This window comes from Ptychodera flava, chromosome 14, assembly GCF_041260155.1.
Source record: "Ptychodera flava strain L36383 chromosome 14, AS_Pfla_20210202, whole genome shotgun sequence".
Taxonomy (NCBI): Eukaryota; Metazoa; Hemichordata; class Enteropneusta; family Ptychoderidae; genus Ptychodera; species Ptychodera flava.
Window position 1 is genome coordinate 22,665,361 of NC_091941.1, and position 19,047 is coordinate 22,684,407.

A 19,047-nucleotide genomic window follows, 5' to 3' on the forward strand; every position below is an offset into this window, starting at 1 on the left:
CGAAAAGAAGACCTGAATGTGTTAGAAATCGAGGTACCTGTACCACCTCATTAACATGCGTGCCTTTGTTTCCATGTTTTAATTCCTTCGTGCAATGTCATCCTGTCTGTCGGAGCGTATTATTTGTATGATTAAAATCTCATTGATATCATGTTGATTCCAATAAAAATGTACTGTACCATATATTCACACTACAGAAGAACTATTTATGCATGTGGTAGCAAGGTAACTGAGAAGGGAACACCTTTATGGTCGATGATAGCTGTAACCTAATGAGATGTACGGCAATATCAGCAAAACAGAAAACAGTTAAATTAAGATATAATTTCAAAGTTTCTCAATTTATTTGAAAAGTACAATTGCTTTGCTCTACAAAAGTATGGATAAGTAACAATACATGATCACAATTTTGAATCTTGCAAATAATTCTGGGAGTCTTTTTCCTACTCTGTAGGAGCTGTAGCACGTTGCAAAATAAAAAGTAGAAACGGAAAGACTGTTGATAAACCTCAGTGTAGTATTCAACTACCCATTTCACGACACTAGACTTTGGTCTCTTTTTTGCTGAACTGGTAGGACTCACACATAGTCAAATGCAGGAGAAAAAGTTAATGCAGTCATAATACTCATTCCAATCTTAAATACAAGACATCGCATTTAAATGTGCTTCCTTAAATATACTGGAACTTGGGATCCAAAATGATACTCTGGTGGCTGTAGAATCTACGACTACCAAGTAATGGTGAACATCCGGGCATCTTTGTCATTTGCTCAATATGTACATCATTTGCACTACCATTAAAGAAAGTGATACAGTGATCAAAAACTAACAATATATGTGACCAGAGGATGAACTGTAGAAACTGGCACATCTGAGTTCGCATCATGGATGATAAGTTATGGAATCTACATGCAAAAGATACAAAGTTGCTGCTCTCTTTCTAATTTGTTGAAGAGGTTCAAAAGATGGCAATTTTGCCCCTTCAAACCATACTCAACATGTTCAGCAACCATTCCATCCATTTTAGATATTGATTGATAGCCCAGGCACTGTGCTATGCAAAGAGGGTGAACAGGAATAATTGAACACAGAATCTTGAGATTGTTGTATTGTTTTCAATTTCTTAACAAAACTATCAGCTAAGAGATACATTGAACTATACATTAATGCCTTGGAGAATTAGAGAATACAAGTTTGTATCTTTTTCTACAGTTTCCCTGAAGTATTCTAAACTCAATGCACAACATATTTTGGTTATTCCTGAATGGGATTTGGTTTGCTGTCATTGCATTCAACTGGATTTATATGTGAGACCTATAGATATCACTCTTAACTGTGTGTTCTGACCACACATAAAAGCCAGGAATCCCAAGAGCAAAGGACTGCAAAAGACGTACTCGGTGAAACTATTTAAGGTACAACTGAACTTAAAGGTCTTCATCATCAGAGTCACTATCCTCTTCCAATGATTCCTGTCAAAGAAAAGATGAATATCAATTTCAAAATACAACTTACCTCAAACAAATATCATGAAGTACAACCAATTTATAGTCATTAAACCATCACATCAGGGTTTCCCTGACAAAAAATACTTGAGATGTTTTTGTTCAAGATGAAACAATTCAGCTTTCTTGACTTTGTGATCATGTCAAAAGACAATACCTACAAAATCATACTAAAATGCTGTATGCGACTTTGTGGAATTCATTCATGTACAAGTCTGACATCAAGAAGATAAAAGTCATTTTGTTGCAAGAAATGTTTGAACCAGTTATGATTGGCTTGAAATTCTCTAAGAAATTCCACTATGATTACGAGCAAAACACTAATTTTGCTGATAGTCCTCTAGTAAAAGTTCAGATGTCGTTAAGGGTGACTTGTTTCACACACCACTGTTGTAGATCAGATTACCTGACATATGTAAAGACATGGAAAGTTTAAAAGCAAATATGTCTTCCTTGTTAGCAACAAAAATTTTCGATTGACACTCAGCTAAAAAAGCTCAACTGACACACTTTAGCAATACGGCATTACCTTTGCATATTTCTCAGCCTCCTCTGCAATGTCCTTTGGTACTAATTGATGTTTTCCATTGGTAGCTTCACCAACCCAGCTCAATTCCAATTCAAAGGCTTTATCCTTGACTTCATCATGAACTATATAAATTCTGTTTGGATGTTAGCAAAACAACAGACATTACACACCTGCAGAACTTTCAAAGAAAAGTTGAAGAAACTAAGGAACTGTGGCAACTATTGAAGCACTAAACTAGGAAAGACAATAAGTGATGAACAATGACTTTGTCAAGGTCAGGGATGTTGAAAAAATTCTGACTTCCTGAGTAAATGTATTCATTTATGCAATGTGAATTAATAATCCTTTATTATGCAAATGAACTGATGATGACTTGTCAATGGAGAAAAGTCACTGGCCTGAATCCTTCTAAATTATGCAGATGTCTGTTAAATTGGCAGTCTGCATGATTAGAAAGTTGGAAAAATCAATATTTGATTGACCCTTTCTTGGCAGCATTTTCACATATTCCATTATTTTAATTGTGAAGTTGGATCTCTTGGGAAGAAATATGAAAATGGTCAGGGAAAGAAATGCAATATTTGATATTTCTGTGATATACCACAAACAATTTTCAAATTATCACAAATTAAGCATTCAAGGTTTAAAGTACTGTCACAGCTTACATTTTAGCGACTTCTTTGACTAAGTCTTTCATTGTCATGTCTTGCATTTTCAGTTTTTCTATTTCTGTTTTTGCTGCTTGCTTTGCTTTACCTGTTGCACAACCGTGGTAACCCTTTATCAGAGAGAGAAATAAAACAAAAAGTGTGAATTCCAGATGACGATGTGTTTCTCAAGTTAATATGCACTTCCATAATCAAGCAGGGAAAATCGCTGTGGCCCTGAAGACCAGACAGAGTGACACAACAAGGATATCATTGAAAAATGTACATCTAACACGTAGGATGCACTTATAGTTGAGGAAAAGGCAGCTCAAGACGTAAGCTGCCAATAATACATCATAGCAAATGCTTGAGGCAAGGTTTAACATTCAAGTAATCAATTCCTGACTTTTGGACCTCAATAAAACAGTTACTTACCAAGGCTACTCCTGAGGGATCTATAGAATACATGTGCGGACCATCCTCTTCAAATGAACTTAATATGAAACTACGGAAAGAAAAGCATCAATCATTGGTAACTTAAGCATGTTTAGCCTTAATGAGTGTTTTAATTCCTCTCTTAATACCAGATTTTGATAAATGACCAAAGATTATAGGTCAAATGAACAAAGTATGACAAGAAGCCACTAAATCTACAGTATCTCACATCATTAGAATAGCCTTCATCATTCAACTCTGCATTCTATGCCATTCAACATAAGAATATTACAGCAAGCTAGAGTATGTACAGGACTGAAACCATTACTGTTGATGTGTAACAATGGAGAAACTCACCTGCAACCAAACGGTCTTATGGAGCTATAGAGTGTATACTGATGAATGTACATAGCAACCCTATCTGTAAGATACTGATATTCAAGACAAAAACTTGTAAGCTATCTTGTTTTATATTAAAAATGCATTTTTGTTTAAGCCATAGGTTGGCAATCGATGAAACCATACAGAGATGTGACAGTTGGCAATTATTAAGGATATAAGTGTGAGTGTTCATGTCTAATAGTAGTATAACTTACCTGCTGCAAAAGATACATTTGTTGATCAGTACATCATCTTGATAAATATCACGAAGTTTTTCCAAGAAACAGGAAAAAGAATACATAATATCTAATATACGAGATAAAAATTACATCCATATGACATTTACTGGACACACTTTCACCTCCATGAAAGTCAAAGAAGAATTGTTGACAGCATACCTTAAGAGGAATTGGGGCACCGTAAACAGATCTGTAATTTGCAGCTTCTTCCCTTGCAGTTTCAACAATCTGAAATGAAGAAGAGTACACAGTATTGGCTTGGAAGAATTCACAGTTGTCTAATCATTCTACAGAGGCCTAGATGTTATTTATGCTTACACAAAATCATTCTGCTGGGTAAAATTAGCCTTGAGTTGATATGGAGTACAGTATAAAACCAGTTGATTTGATTCTTATATCCGAATGATAAAATTTTTACCTGTCTTGCATCTGCTAGGAGACCTGCTACAGCCTGCAATAGAAAGAAACGATGATACAATACATGATACACACAAGATAATTTTTCAATCACTTTTTTTGTTTCTGATACTTATTTGAGCTAAATGTCATAGTCATCATTTGAAGACGATTGCTATTAAAGTCTTCCAGTGAGTGACATGAAAATCTACGCCATCTGGCGACCTTCGTTTGTCCACTTCAATGGCTTGATTTCAGAAAGCTACAAAGACAGCTTGCACTCAAGACACTTACCATGCCAATATGTCTATCAATGTGGAATATCCTCTTGTTGGCTCCGGCTTCATAAAGTTTTGACAATACTAATTTTTCTACTCCAAACACTACTCCATCTTTGCCCCGTATACCAATGGCAGTACTGAAATGACCAAACAGAAGTTTCATTACAATAGTTCAAGTTGAATAGAGGCCAGTATTGCAATACTGAGTGCCAAACTCACTCATCAGATAAAATGATTCTTCTCAAATTCTTCAGAAACATTTGAAAAACTAGCTTTTACTTACCCACTGTTTTCTACAGCTTTGAGTGCATACTCAACTTGAAATACCCTCCCATCTGGTGAAAATTGAGAAGCTGAAAGGTCATACTGTGGGAGGGAATAAAACAAGGATTTTGACAAACAAGTAAATTCAGCTCTTTCCACATGAAAATTACAGTCTTCATCAACTGTTCCCCTCATTGTCTTAATTGGGAATGTAATCTTGTAATAGTTAACTTGCAACTTACTTTTCCATAACATTTGTTTTATTAATTATTTTCTTAATTTGTATCATTAGCAGTTATTATTGATTTAAGTGAATGCTAATAGAGCTACACCACAAATCCATGATCTATTTTGATGCATGGACCAATCTTTTTATAATCTCTACCAGACAATGTCGGTAGGGATGACGGTTAATATCACCTTAATCATGTTCATGTATACGCCACTTAATATCGTGGCAGCATGAATAGCTTTAGCTATTACCACATGACACATGCATAGATGTTTTGTATACATCAATGTATTGTTACAAGCCGTTGCATTACAATAGTTACGGTTTTTGCTTGAGATGTCGGAAATATCAAGAAAAAGAACAAGGCAAATTTGAATCATTTCCATGCGCGCTTGTGATTGTATACTGAGTAACAGAGCATTGACGGTTAAAGGACTCGGGACAGATTTAAGGTTGAGACATCCAATTGATCAGCCAAGTCATGCCAGTTTTGTCAACTCATCACTGTCTTGCCAAATATATGCACCCGATGTATGACAGTTTTAGCGAAAACTCACACTTCCACTGATTTGCTCAAATTCTGTACAGTAATATTATATCAAAATATGGACAAACTTACCCCGGTACCGATTGAACTCATTCTGTATTTTCTGAATGTTCACAATTTCAAGGATTCATGTGCACGGCATCTAAAAATGGCGGAAACGTAACTGAGCATGCGTGTTGTGGTTCAAAGGTGAAAGGTTGCTTTACGAAACGAGCATGCATGAACTGTACACCAACACACAACCAGTGATAATACACTGTTAGCTGTTGTACGTTAAAATCAACAAAGTCGTCTGTGGAGATCAACACTTTCCATCTGTGTAGATGTTTGCTGCAATCCAAAAGTTTGTCACTTATAGCACCTCGAAAAATTTTCACAGGTTCTTCACACACCACCAAAGAAATATGTCGACAGTTAAAGGTAACGTACTCGCTTCATAATAGCTTGTCATGTCTACCGTTCCCGTCACGGGGACCACAGGTTATCGTAACGTTGCCTGGATAGTCGTTCGAGGCGGGCGGCGCCCGACCTGCGGCCGCCCGCCTCGAACGACTATCCAAGCAACGTTACGATAACCTGTGACGGGGACCACGGCCGTGAGGGAACACATTACTAAATTAATTAAGCTTGTACTTTATAGCAGAAACCAAATGTATGTCTTTCCATTTCAAGTTTACAGTCTGCCTGATTTTTTTTTATGCCGCATCTAATGAGTGGACCATTTATGATTTAATAATCGGACCGGGGGGGGGGGGTCTTGAAAGATGAAGGAGTATTATTTTCTCTCCCTGCACAATGTAGAATTACTTTTTCCAAATTTGCCAATTGTTGCAACTATTTTACTTTTCTTCATAAGAAAGTTACAAGATTAGGAGTGAGTTATAACATTCCTCATATTTTGGCCATAGGGTGTTCTGGAAAATAAATGCAATGATGTTATGAAAAGTGGCAACCGAAGTGGAGTGTTGGTACAGTTTTAGTACAGTGTAAGCAAATGTAATTGATTTGCATGTAGAAATGCAAGAACATGTCATTGCCATTGACAGTAATGACTAAGGAAACTGTTCGTACTTTATTTTTTATCAAGTTCAACTTAACTTTAACTTTAACCTGTTCTCTGTGGCTTGATTATTTTTTCAAAGCTATCAACTCTGAATCTTTTTTCCCAAATTTTCCAAGCCCTGCCAAATCGTCCATTCTGTAGTATATTACAAGCATGTACACATGTAATTTCTATTATTTTAGTTTTTATTGGGTAAACATCGAAGTACCAATACCAGTTTGGGACAAATCTTGAATTTTTTTAAAATTTTCATTAAGCTTTAGAAACTAATAATGGTCTATATATTACACACAAAGTGTTTAACATGAGAAAGACAGGACTGCAATTCATTGTACAATTATTATGTTAACAGAAAGCATAAAAATCATTATAACAACTTGTATCAGGCATTTTTTGAGAATAAGAGAAAGAGCAAGTCAATGTGCATTTTATTGTCCTAAATCACATTTTCCTCTTCTGTCTTTGAAACAAAGGTGGAAAGAAGTTGTTCACACTGAGTCCAGGTATCAGCTTGACAACAAAACAAGCAATGCTGCGAGATATCAACACCAGAGATGAGGAATTTACCGATGCCATCAAATTCATACGAAGAAAATTACTTGATATTGCAGGTTCGAAGTCTCCCTTCATGATTTCCGGTTTCCTACTCAAAATATTTCTTGAACAAAGTTAAACACATTCATTCCATTAACAGTTAACTCATCTCTCAATTACTTAGTATAAAAGTGAAACAGTACAGGTATGCATCTGATATTCATGTTGTTGCCACTGCCTACATACTCAGTTTTCACTTTGAATCACATCTTTGACCATTCCATAAAGTACGCCCTCAGTGGCAAAACACAGAAAATCGTACACTAACTCACTTTTTTGCCTTCCCAGCTTTTGTTTTCCACAACACTAATAATAAATTTTAAAGATATATACTGATTTCATTTTTAACATTTCCATATATTTTTACAAAATCAGTTGTGTTTTACCCAAATGTTGACAATGCCCAAAAAGAAACTTTAAAGGAAATTTGTTCAGAGCTCGAAAATCGAAACACCAATGGCAGAAATTATGTTTTATGCCCAAGGTAATTTTCCGGTAGTCTAGCATCACTTTTTGCAAAGAGTAGTCATTCAACTATGCCAATGCATTTCAAAGTATATGAAAGAAACTTGGTGATGAAAGAGTTTCGTCATACCTTACTTAGAAGAAGCGCAATTGTATTCACTACATAATGGAAAGTCAAACAATTTTTCCTTCAACTTAAGAACTTAATAATCTTGGATGAAAGTACAATATTTAAAGCATGACAACTGAAATGACAATGCATAGGTATATCAGATATGTTGATATGCTAATAACATTTATGAAAAAGTTCTCAAATTTGAAATACCTTTTCACATGACATTTTGATAATTGTATGTCAAGACCTTGTTTGTATTGTTGAAGAAAACTGATTTGAAATTTTTGTTGAGAAGAGCAGTATGTTGTTGATTACATGTTGAAAATCTCTAGTAGACATTCCTACATTTTCTTATAATGACTATTTTTTGATGACTGACTTCATTCACAGGTGCATCGCCAGACAAATACACGTCAGTTCTAATGCAAGGAAGTGGCACATTTGCTATAGAAGCTGTGCTTTCCACAACAATCCCAAGAAAAGCTGGCAAAGTATACATGCTTCAGGCTGCCTGACTTGATTTTCATCCTTTTCATAACTGCAACACCAACCAATAATGCCTTTTTTCTTCCCTTTTCTGTTGTATGTTCAAACTTTTTTTCCCATCTTGTCTCATTAATTTTATGCACTTCGCCTTTGTTACACTGAGCATGTCCACCTCTTTCTGCAATCTTTACACTTATTTATAGTTTCAATTTCTCACTCAAGGTGTGGTGCCTTCAAAAGCATTTTTGCAACAATAGAACACCATAAAAATTCACAATTTTTACACCTAACTCACAGACATTTTAATTCCATAACATTCTCTACTGACAATATTTGGTCAGTTTTTGCCATAGCATAGCTGATATATCTCTATGTGGGCAATCAAAGTAAATAGATGAGGGTACTGATAGAAAGTCAACATTCCACCTCCTAGAATTAGTCAACTCATTTTTTCAAAGTGTATGTAAAGACTAGATTTCCCTAAAGATAATGGGGTATAGTTTTCAAAATGTGCTTTGCAAAAAGGTAAGAAATTAGAGATATTAATCTTTTTTGTCATAGAAGAATACCAACTTTTCATCCTTTTGACAGATTCTTGTTCTTGAGAATGGCTCCTATGGAAGATTGACTGATATGATTAGGATTTTGGCTGTGGATCACACACTGATAGAGTTTCCGAACGACAGACCAATTGACGTCAACAGAGTCGAAGAGTGTCTTAAGAACGATGTCTTCACCAATGTATACATGGTACATTGTGAACCTGGTTCTGGTGTTTTCAATTCCATCAGTGAAGTTGGAGCACTCATCAAAAAATATAACCCAGGTAGCGTTGGACAGCTTTTCCCATACATTGGCTACAATTATCTTTAGTCTGCTTACTGTAATTCCCGTAAAATCAGGTCCACAATCACCATTGGAAACAATTGTTTGAAAGGGCCAAACCTTAGTGGTGAAAGCTTAATGGTAAAAATTCAAAGGTACACATATGGGAGCAACTGAGTTTGATATTTAAATGTTCATAGAGAAATCAATTTTTCAAAAGATCTGAATTTTGTTTTCATACAACTCAATATTGGTTCTACATTATCATCTGATAAACAAAAGTATTTTTTTTTGACAGTACTTTCGGTAAAGGTTAAATGTCACCAGTTCACTGAGCCATGCTGGATCACCTTAAATGGAAAATCTATTTATACAAATAGATGGTGCACATAACAGAAATAAATATGTTCTTCAAGCATGCAAGGTTGGACCAAGGCTGTGTCAATTGATACTCTAAAATGTTCCAGCAAGAAACCAGCGCATGAAACATTTCATTTTGAAAGAAAATAATCAAGTAATACTATCATAATAAACTATGAAGATTAAAAAAGTAAACTTGTATACACAAATTTTGCTACCAGTTATATGAAGTAAGGTAGTTTGTGCCTTAAAAATGAAAGACTGCGGCTCAAACTTTCATCAGGAAAACTTTAAACCATTCTTTTTCAAAATAATGAATAAAAATAGGGGGTCACCCATGCAAATTTTGGTATTAAAAGAAACTAATTACCCAATATTTACCAGTCTCTATGGGAAAAAATAAAATTTCTGATTTTCACAAAACTAAGCTAGTGAAAACTTTTTATACTCCATAAGCTTCAAAACAAGCCCTCACAACAGGTAGGCCAAAAGAATATTGTAAAAGTTAGAGTGTCTGACTACCTGTCCCGGAGGTGGCATTCTACCTTAAACCAGCATTTCATATTGCATGAAAATAACTGAGTATGGCAAAAAACAGTGTATTATTCTGCTTAAAGTCAACAAAGTGACCATCTTCCATACTTTTTCTGTAATGGTCCAAGTAACTGCGTGTGTAAATTGTAATGGGCAGGATACTTGGAGTTCCCAATAATTATTTAAAGTCCTCCCACAGACCTAAAATGAAATACCATGATGAGAATCTGTTACATGTAAGAAATTGCATTTTTGCCAAATTTTCAAAGGTTAGCAGGTTATAACACATCTGTAAATTTTTTGTCAGAATAGTAAAATAAAGCATTTCTCATGAAAGAGCAAAAACAACTGATAAATATCAACATATCGCAATATACAGATGTATTTGAAGAATGCATGGTACGACAACACAAGTGCTAACATGGTGCAAAGTCAACTCACCTGCCATAAATTAAACTACAGAAGTGAGGTTATCTGTTGTTCATGATTGAACGTACATGTCCTCAGGGAACAAGTGTACATTTTTTACTGAGGAATATATTTCATGGTAACAAGTGTACATTTTTGACCAGGGAATGTATTTCATAGTAACAGAGTAATCAAGCCACTGTTTAGCTCTTCTGTACTTTTCAGTTGCATGATTTCATCAACTGTGAACAGATATCTCAATGTGTACCACATTCTCCTTTGTTCTTTTCTTTTCTTAGATTGCATTTTATGAATGATGATTGAGATTTCTGCTTTTTTCATGCCATTCTGATTTACAACAAGTCTATGGCACCAATATCGTAATTCATAATTTTAAATTTAACTTATTACCAGTAGGATAGGTACACACAGTACACACAGGCTGATGATTTACATTGATTTAGTACTTGTACTGGTTCCAGCATGTTCCAGCATTGTGGGACAGCAATGGAGGGAGATGATGAAACATCAGGGACTGAATGAGTTACTACATTAATTTTTAATTCAAATGTGACACGGCCTGCATTATTTAATCTGATGCATGTTCAGTGATAGTGAAGTGTCAATCGTAAATTCCACAGAAACATGTACATCTTTTTGCCCTGTTACCAACATACTTGATTGGAAAATATTGCTCATATATTTTGGTGGTTCGCATATTCTAGTAAGAGCTAGCTTTCTTGATGAAAATCAGAACTATGCTGACTTTGAAACTATTGCTTATACAAGGCCCATAGTCATTGAAAGAGTGAGTGAGAAACTATCGCTAGATATACCAATTCATTTTATGCACATGTTTGTGCAAAAGAAAAATAATTGTTGTTACAAGAGACAATTTTTTTTCACATTTTTTTACGTAAAATGAAATAAAAGAGAGACACAACTCTCATGGCATTGACACAAACATCAACTAAATTCCTCAAAGTTTAATTGAAATTTCACAGTCCCTCCACAAGTGTGTGGATCAACTTACCATTTAAATGGACTGTTCTACCTAAGGTAATTGATGATTACCACAATTTGAGCAAGTTTACAAAGTGTTATATGATAATTTAGTAATAACTTCCTTATTCAGAAAAGTCCCTTTATTTCCATTCCGACAGATGCTTCCTTTTTCGTTGATGCTATATGTACATTTGGTGCTGTACCAATGGATCTCCAGGAAAGCAACGTACATTTCATGGTTGGACCGACCAATAAATGCATTGAAAGTGTTCCAGGGTTTGCATATGTCATTGCCCAAAAAGACAGATTACTGAATTGCAAAGGTGGTGCTTTTATTTCTTTGTTTTCACATCACAACTTACAGGTACATGAATTTGATGTACACTATGCAAGCACTCTAGTCAGAGGAAAACGTGGCCGAAAAAAACTTGTTTTATGCAGAACATCTCAGAACAGTGAATGTCTTTCATAATGATGAAATCCAAAACAGGCACCTCAAATGTTTATTTCATAGTATGATCTATCAACTGTTTTAACATGAATCCCACAGTGGCAAGGTTTAAGGTACCAAACTGGACACAAATTGAAACTCTTTCTTTGACAACATGTTCCAATTCTGTAGATGATTTGTTGTGTTAACTGTCATGTGTGTCTATTTTTCATATCAAATTCAGGTATTGCAAGGAGCTCTTGTCTCGACCTGGTGGCAGAATATGAAAAACTGGAAAAGAGTAATCAATTTCGTTTCACCCCTCCCACCCATTCTATATTGGCATTCAAGCAAGCCTTAATTGAGCATGAAACTGAAGGAGGTGTCGCAGCACGGGGTCAGAGGTCAGCAAAGTTTGAATTTAAGAGAAGCTTGTCAGCAGGGTGCATAACACTCTGATTTGTATTTGTGCAATAAAAAACAACACTAAAATTTAAAAGTTCATTTTTAGCTTTGAATCCATGTTTGGTAGTTCTACCGTCACAAGGGTTAGATGAGTCTGATGATTCTTCCAACAGACCAGAGAACTGTGTTTTACTGCTGAAGATAAAACAAGAAAGTTCTAAACTTGATAACAAAGTAAAATTATTTTTATGATGAAGTATGTGGAAGGTGTGACAGATATTCAGTGTGAGTTGAACATTAACAATTTCATTATTATATCAGAACTGTATAACTGTAGTTCACTTCTATAAAATTTTCATAAAAACGCCATGCTTATGCGGTAACTATATTGAGTAACAAGCAAGCGTAAATGACAATGAAGCAATTCCTGTGGTATCTACTGGAAAGACCTGCCAATGAAGAAACAAAAAAATGATAATGAACTAACAGAAATGCTTGTAAGCAAATGGAAATGATAAATTAGGTTGTTCTGAGAAGTGATGTGATGCCATGACTTTGAATTTGAAATACATTAGCACTATTCGAATTTGAAATACGTTAGAACTATTTGAATTTGAAATACATTAGCACTATTGAATTTGAAATACATTAGCACTATTGAATTTGAAATACATTAGCACTATTTGAATTTGAAATACATTAGCACTATTTGAATTTGAAATTAGCACTGTTTGAATTTTAATTCAAGGTTAGTTTCAAGAAAATGTAGTGTTTTTTTCTTGACAAAAAACTACAATTTTGATTTGTCTCAGAAAATGGTCAGTGGACAGATTTCAATCACACACATATGATAAATAAAGCTCTTAGTGTTTACAGGGATGGGTTATGTTTTTCAATTATCGTGTGCAAATTTTCATAAACTGTATGCCATGGTAACACAATTTCAACTTTGTTTATACTCAATCACACTTCAGATTTGTTTTTGAAATGTTTGTTTTTCAAAAGCTTGTCAACAGTTTTAACTTTTAACAATGCATATGAGCAATTTATCACGGGTTCACATGATAATTTATTATTTATTTTTGCACTTTTGAACTATTTTGTTTAGAAGAGGCAGTCTGAGATCAAACAATGAGTGTAATTTGCCATATAGTGTGTTTGAATTGCTCATGGTTTCTAAAATATACCAATTAATTTGTTTCTTGAAGGTATAAAACAAACTGTGAAGTCTTGAGAGCCGGCATGAGGAAAATGGGTTTCAAGGAACTAGTCAATGATGCTGACAATAGATTCATCATAACGCCATATCTCCATCCCAAACATCCTAATTTCAATTTTCAAGAATTCTACGGAAGACTGAATGATAAAGGTTTGCAATTACAATTATTCCATGTTATATTACAGTGTTGTCAACACCTTTGAATTTCGTGTCATTATCCCCACCAGATTAGGTGTCCGATTATCCAGTATTGTGGCCCCGGCCGTTTCCCACATTTACATAAAACATTTTTTTAGTTTATTTTCTACTTGTTTAGTCCCTATATATTCACAGACATCATATGCAAGATTCAGTGACAATGAACATCTGAAACTTGGCAAAATTGTGGGATTCTGGGACCGAACACGGCACGCCCGATCAGTAGCATGGCCTTTTAACATTTGCATAGATTTACGATAATCCAGCTTTTATCGTGGAAATTCCTGTTTAAAGTCAAGGAATTCAATGCCTTTACAATCATGGAGCTTGCATGGGTGTGAAACCCATCTTCCCTTAATTTCAACCCTTTTCTAACATTCTTTTTTTTTGTCTTTTTGTTATTTCAGATCAGGTTATATACTCGGGTAAAGTGGCTTCTAGTTTCAGTATTGGCACCATGGGTCATATATTCCAAGATGATATTGAATACTTGCTTAAATGTATCGAAGATGTTTGCAATGATATGGGTATACCTTTGCCTCTCAGTGACTAGTAGAAAAAGCAAAACAATCTTTATGAAAGCATATATTTGGAAAAAAATTTTATTTACAAATCAAACTGGATCATGACATTGACCTATAATGGACTTTTGGCATTAAACACCTGGAAAAATTAGTTTTAACTTTTGCCTTTGGTTTATTCAATGAGACATTTTACTCTATCACAGTAAGAAAATGCTCTTTCAAAATAAGGAATTACACAATCTGATTAAAATTTGCATAAAAAGACCGTTATACGATGACGTAAAGACTGACCCATTTCTACATCAGATTTCAATCAGATTGAGGAGTAGTGCCAATTTTTGTACCAGAAAATAGTGCAACAAATTTAATGGTCACATTTACTGTTGTGAAATGACTATATATATTTCAATTGTTTTCATGCATTTCTACATCCACTGAAATGAACCATGCCTACCCTACACTGGGAATGAGTAGTATGATTTTGTATTATACATCACTGTGAAATGAAGTCATGAATTTGTATAACTCACAGTTAATTTTAACAATAAATGAAAGCTTATCACTGTAACTTAATAGAGTTTGGTTTTCCTTTCTACCTATTCAAACTGTACAATGTGATTTGATATGTGTGCAGGTTATTGTAATTGGCTACCACTAGAAATCAGATGTATCAAGTTTCAAGAATTAATCAGGATGGTGATTTGGCTCAACATGCATGACAGTCGTGACAGTCTCTACCTTTGTTACAGGTCTCAGGGGATGTATTCTATGAGGCCATGACAAAAATACCACAAAGGATACTCAAGGACATTATGCACAACACGGGTGTCGGGCAATGTACAGCACCAATGTCCAAGTGCATCCTTTGTGGTATTTTTGCAGTAACTTATTATTACACATCTTACATTAATCACTTTGGTGTAAAATGGGTCAAGTATTGACCGTTTCACGCAATCAACAGCTTTTTTCTTCCAATTTATAGTGTAAGTATGGAATGCTATCTTGTGGTTCCCAGACACTTCGCACCAAAACCACTTCGCACCATACCATCTCGTCCCATACCATTTCGCACCAAAACCACTTCGCACCAAAACAACCTCGTACCAAAACCACTTCGTCCCAAAAGTCACGTCGTCCCAAACCATTTCGTCCCCAAAACAATGCCACTTTGCCCCAAACTTATCGCCACCCGGTAAAGCTGAAAATAACCAACAACTGCTATCGAAGTTTCCATCACCTTTCTATCATCCCAGGACACAGTGAAATCTTGAAATTGTACACATTTCGAGAAAATGACATCGTGCGATTCCGCGCACGGCACCCGAGTTGTAGCATTGAGTAGTTTTGCGTGTTTCTTCTTTCTTAGTCCACTGTTTATGGTTTCATGCATCAATAAATGTTTCCGTGGTAGCCAAAATAAGTTGCATGTAAGTCAACGTCATGATACATCGTGGCATCGTTGTTTTAGGACGAGTTGATGATATAATACTTTGGGCAAAGTGGTTTTAGTACGAGGTGGTACTTGGGGCGAAGTGGCTTTGGACGAGGTAGTACTTGGGACGAGGTGGTTTTGGTGCGAAATGGTTTTGGGGCGAAGTTGTGTGGGGCGAACTGGTTTTGGTGCGAAGTGTCTGGACCCCCTATCTTGTACACACTTCTGGATAACCTGTGCACTACATGTTCAGAGCGCGAGACATATTTTGTCAATTGTCCAATGGGTCCTTTGAAACCATGCAACTGTGAACATACAGAGGCAGCCACAGAATACGCACACTGCATATCATGCATATCATATTCATATGGAGACACCTGGGAACAGTACTGTTTCAAAACTTTCAAAACAATCAGCATTCCGAATGACTCTCTGTTTTTCTCTGTGGTAGATGTATAACTCTGTAACATTTCATGTGCCATCATCATCATCGTGACAAAGTCCCAATTACAAGGGGGACTATGTCAGTGACAATGACTCGTTTTACAAGTATTGTTTCCTTTTAGTACAGATGAATTACTGGAAATATTCCAGACAGCGAATGAATGTCAAATTTATGAAGTGAAAGACACCAATTGATTACTGGCCGGAGTACAAAAAACACAAAAATGCAAAGTCCACATTTCTTTCTGACGTAAGTTTTTTGGTACGAAACTGCTTTTAGCCATTTTATCATAATTAGGCATTGGCTTAGTTTAAGTACTTTCCTGAAAGTGGCTTGAAAATAACAATATCATTACAATTGTATTTTCTTGTATTTCTTCATTCAAGTGAATGTATCAAGCTTAGTTTAATCCTGCACAATCGGTTGGAAGTATAAATTTCTATATACTGCATGGTGCAAAATCACGCAATGATTTTGTTAGCTACTATAGACTATAGTCTATAGAAGCTATTGGGATGGGTATCCGTCCGGCGTCTGGCGTCAGTCTGTATGTATGTATGTATGTATGTATGTCCGTTTGTGAGGCGTCCGTCCACTCAAATATCTTGAGAACCGCAGTACTTACTGATTTGATATTTGTCGTGTAGATGAAAAATATGATTTTGAGAAACTGTTTTTTTTAATTTTTTGATATTGTTGAAAATAGGCAAAATAATGCCAAAAAAGGCGTTTTTGGTAAAAAATCTTCTTCTTCATAACCGGTGGTCAGACAGCTTTGTTATTTGATATACAGGTCCCTGGGGATAACCCAATTTAGATTTGTTAAAATTGTGATGAAATATGCAAATCTGTATTTTTAAGGAATTTTTTGGTCATTTTTGGTCAAAATTTGACTTACATTGTATGTGATTCTTGTACTGTATAAACCCTATCAATTCACCCAGAAAAATAATAAATAAGATTTTAAATAATTGAATTAATTAGGAAATCATCAAAGCCAAAATAATTTTAGTGTAGAATTATTAGAAAGTTCAACTTTTTTGACAGTTCATAGTGAAATGCTTACCATCTTGGAGGATTAAAACATGTAAAGGCAACTTTCCTGAATCCCAACTTTGACATATTCTGAACCGTCATATATTGTGCTCTGTATGTTATCTAAAAGAAATTGCTCATAATAGTTTGTCATGATTGGGTGGTCAAAAATAGAGATAGAGAAAGTTCTAATTTCCATTTATGGTTGACTTGGTAAGGATAAAATAAAATTACTTTTTGAGGAAAAAAATAGAGTGGTCAATTATAAGAGTGGTCAAAGTGATGGGGTTTTTATGGTAAAGCTGCGCTGTAAGATTCCTCATGTGCTATTTATAGCAATTATGCAATCTGTGTAAACAGTGCAATGAAAGTGTTACATGATTCCTTATAATGCTTTTGATGACCTTGAACTTCTTAAGTTTCAAACATTTAGCTCTTCTGTGTGCTTTCTTTGATTACCTACAGGCTCAACTTATTCACAGAACTTATTTGCAATGTTAATTTGAAAGTTAAAATGTGCTTGGTTAATAGGATGAAAATACTGATAAAGATTAAACCAACTGAAGATTCCTTATAACCTAACAGATATGCTGTTTTTTTATGACGTAAATCTTGATAAGCAAGTCTTGTTTACTTAACTCTCATTTATTAGCTACTATAGACTAATATAGTCTATATAAGCTATTGGGATGGGTATCCGTCCGGCGTCCACCGTCAGTCTGTATGTATGTCCGTTTGTGAGGCGTACGTCCACTCAAATATCTTGAGAACTGCAGTACTTACTGATTTGATATTTGTTGTGTAGATAAAATATATGATTTTGAGAAACTATTTTTTTTAATTTTTTGATATTGTTGAAAATAGGCAAATTAGCACCATAAAAGGCGTTTTTGGTAAAAAATCTTCTTCTTCATAACCAGTGGTCAGACAGCTTTGTTATTTGGTATACAGGTCCCTAGGGATAACCCAACTTAGATTTGTTAAAATTGTGATGAAATATGCAAATCTGTATTAAGGAATTTTTTTTTCCATTTTTGGTGAGGCCATCTTGAAATGAGCTATCAAAGATGTCCACCTTCTTCATTAATACATGTGTCACAAAAGGTTATTCTCTACATTACACAGCAGAGCTCTGTCAACTGTTGGGTCGCTTGTTTTTTCAAAACCGCTGGTCAGACAGCTTTAATATTTGGTTTACAGGTCTCTAGGATGACCTTAGTGAGATAATTTCATACAGACAGGAAATACTTAATTTTGTATCCATGTCTATAGTAGCTTCAGGGACTTTGGCCCTATGTTTTATTTATTTACCTATCCAAAATGCGCAATATATGATGTTCGGTAAATGTGCCAGGTATTTGTACACCCTACTGTAGGCATCACAATTTAGCTGCCTTTGGAAATCAGGTGCACAAATTTCAAGAATTCAGATACCTACTTAAAAATCATGAAGATGATTTGTCTAGTCATATATGTGCGTCACTTTATTTGTCATCTTGAATCTAAAATTTGTGTCAATCATATGATAAAATTTTGTAAGAGCAGTACTTTTATGCATATTATGTGTTATAACATCAAAATAACACTGTCAAAGCTCAAAATTGATATTTAGAAAATGGCCCAATAAAGCTTAACCAGAATAGGGCAGTTATCATTGTTGTTTTGGAGTATAATGTGTGTGGTTATTGTTTAGCATGAATAGCCTGTGCAACATATTATGTTACATACCGGAGAAAGTGAGTGAGAACCATTTAACAATGGCACTTGTGGGGGTTCATTTTAAAGCTCTTGATGTAAGAAAACTTTTCACAGTCTTAGTTTTTCAGAAATTCAAAATTTTATTTCACTCCATAGAGTTAACACAGGGATGGTGACCATTTTGAATCTCAAATGTCGGTAAATTTACTTGAAATTTTGGAGTTTCCGACGAAATTCCTTTGACCCCTCCAGGCCGTAAATAATGACGACTCCCTAAATGACCAAGTCGTCTGAACGGACAGCTGTAATTTCTGTAGTCAATCTTCAAAAAATTCACTCAAGTACCACA

The 19,047-nt window shown here is 35.1% G+C and overlaps 2 protein-coding genes across 2 annotated transcripts; one reads left to right on the forward strand and one right to left on the reverse strand.

Annotated features, from left to right (window-relative positions):
* Nucleotides 1-322: 322 nt before the first annotated feature.
* On the reverse strand, nucleotides 323-5,687 carry LOC139149794 (proteasome subunit alpha type-3-like). The gene is made up of 10 exons (XM_070721775.1): nucleotides 5,530-5,687; nucleotides 4,698-4,780; nucleotides 4,428-4,551; nucleotides 4,156-4,188; nucleotides 3,897-3,965; nucleotides 3,475-3,548; nucleotides 3,118-3,187; nucleotides 2,701-2,813; nucleotides 2,036-2,168; nucleotides 323-1,473 (listed from the first exon to the last, which is right to left on the reverse strand). The coding sequence occupies exons 1-10, from the start codon at nucleotides 5,548-5,550 to the stop codon at nucleotides 1,429-1,431; spliced, it is 765 nt and encodes a 254-aa protein (XP_070577876.1). The 5' UTR covers nucleotides 5,551-5,687; the 3' UTR covers nucleotides 323-1,428.
* On the forward strand, nucleotides 5,650-14,656 carry LOC139149793 (2-aminoethylphosphonate--pyruvate transaminase-like). Its single transcript, XM_070721774.1, has 8 exons — nucleotides 5,650-5,877; nucleotides 6,994-7,131; nucleotides 8,085-8,185; nucleotides 8,772-9,006; nucleotides 11,471-11,635; nucleotides 11,987-12,146; nucleotides 13,356-13,516; nucleotides 13,972-14,656. Exons 1-8 carry the CDS (start codon nucleotides 5,781-5,783, stop codon nucleotides 14,115-14,117), a joined length of 1,203 nt encoding a protein of 400 aa, XP_070577875.1. The 5' UTR covers nucleotides 5,650-5,780; the 3' UTR covers nucleotides 14,118-14,656.
* The last annotated feature ends 4,391 nt before the right edge of the window (nucleotides 14,657-19,047 follow it).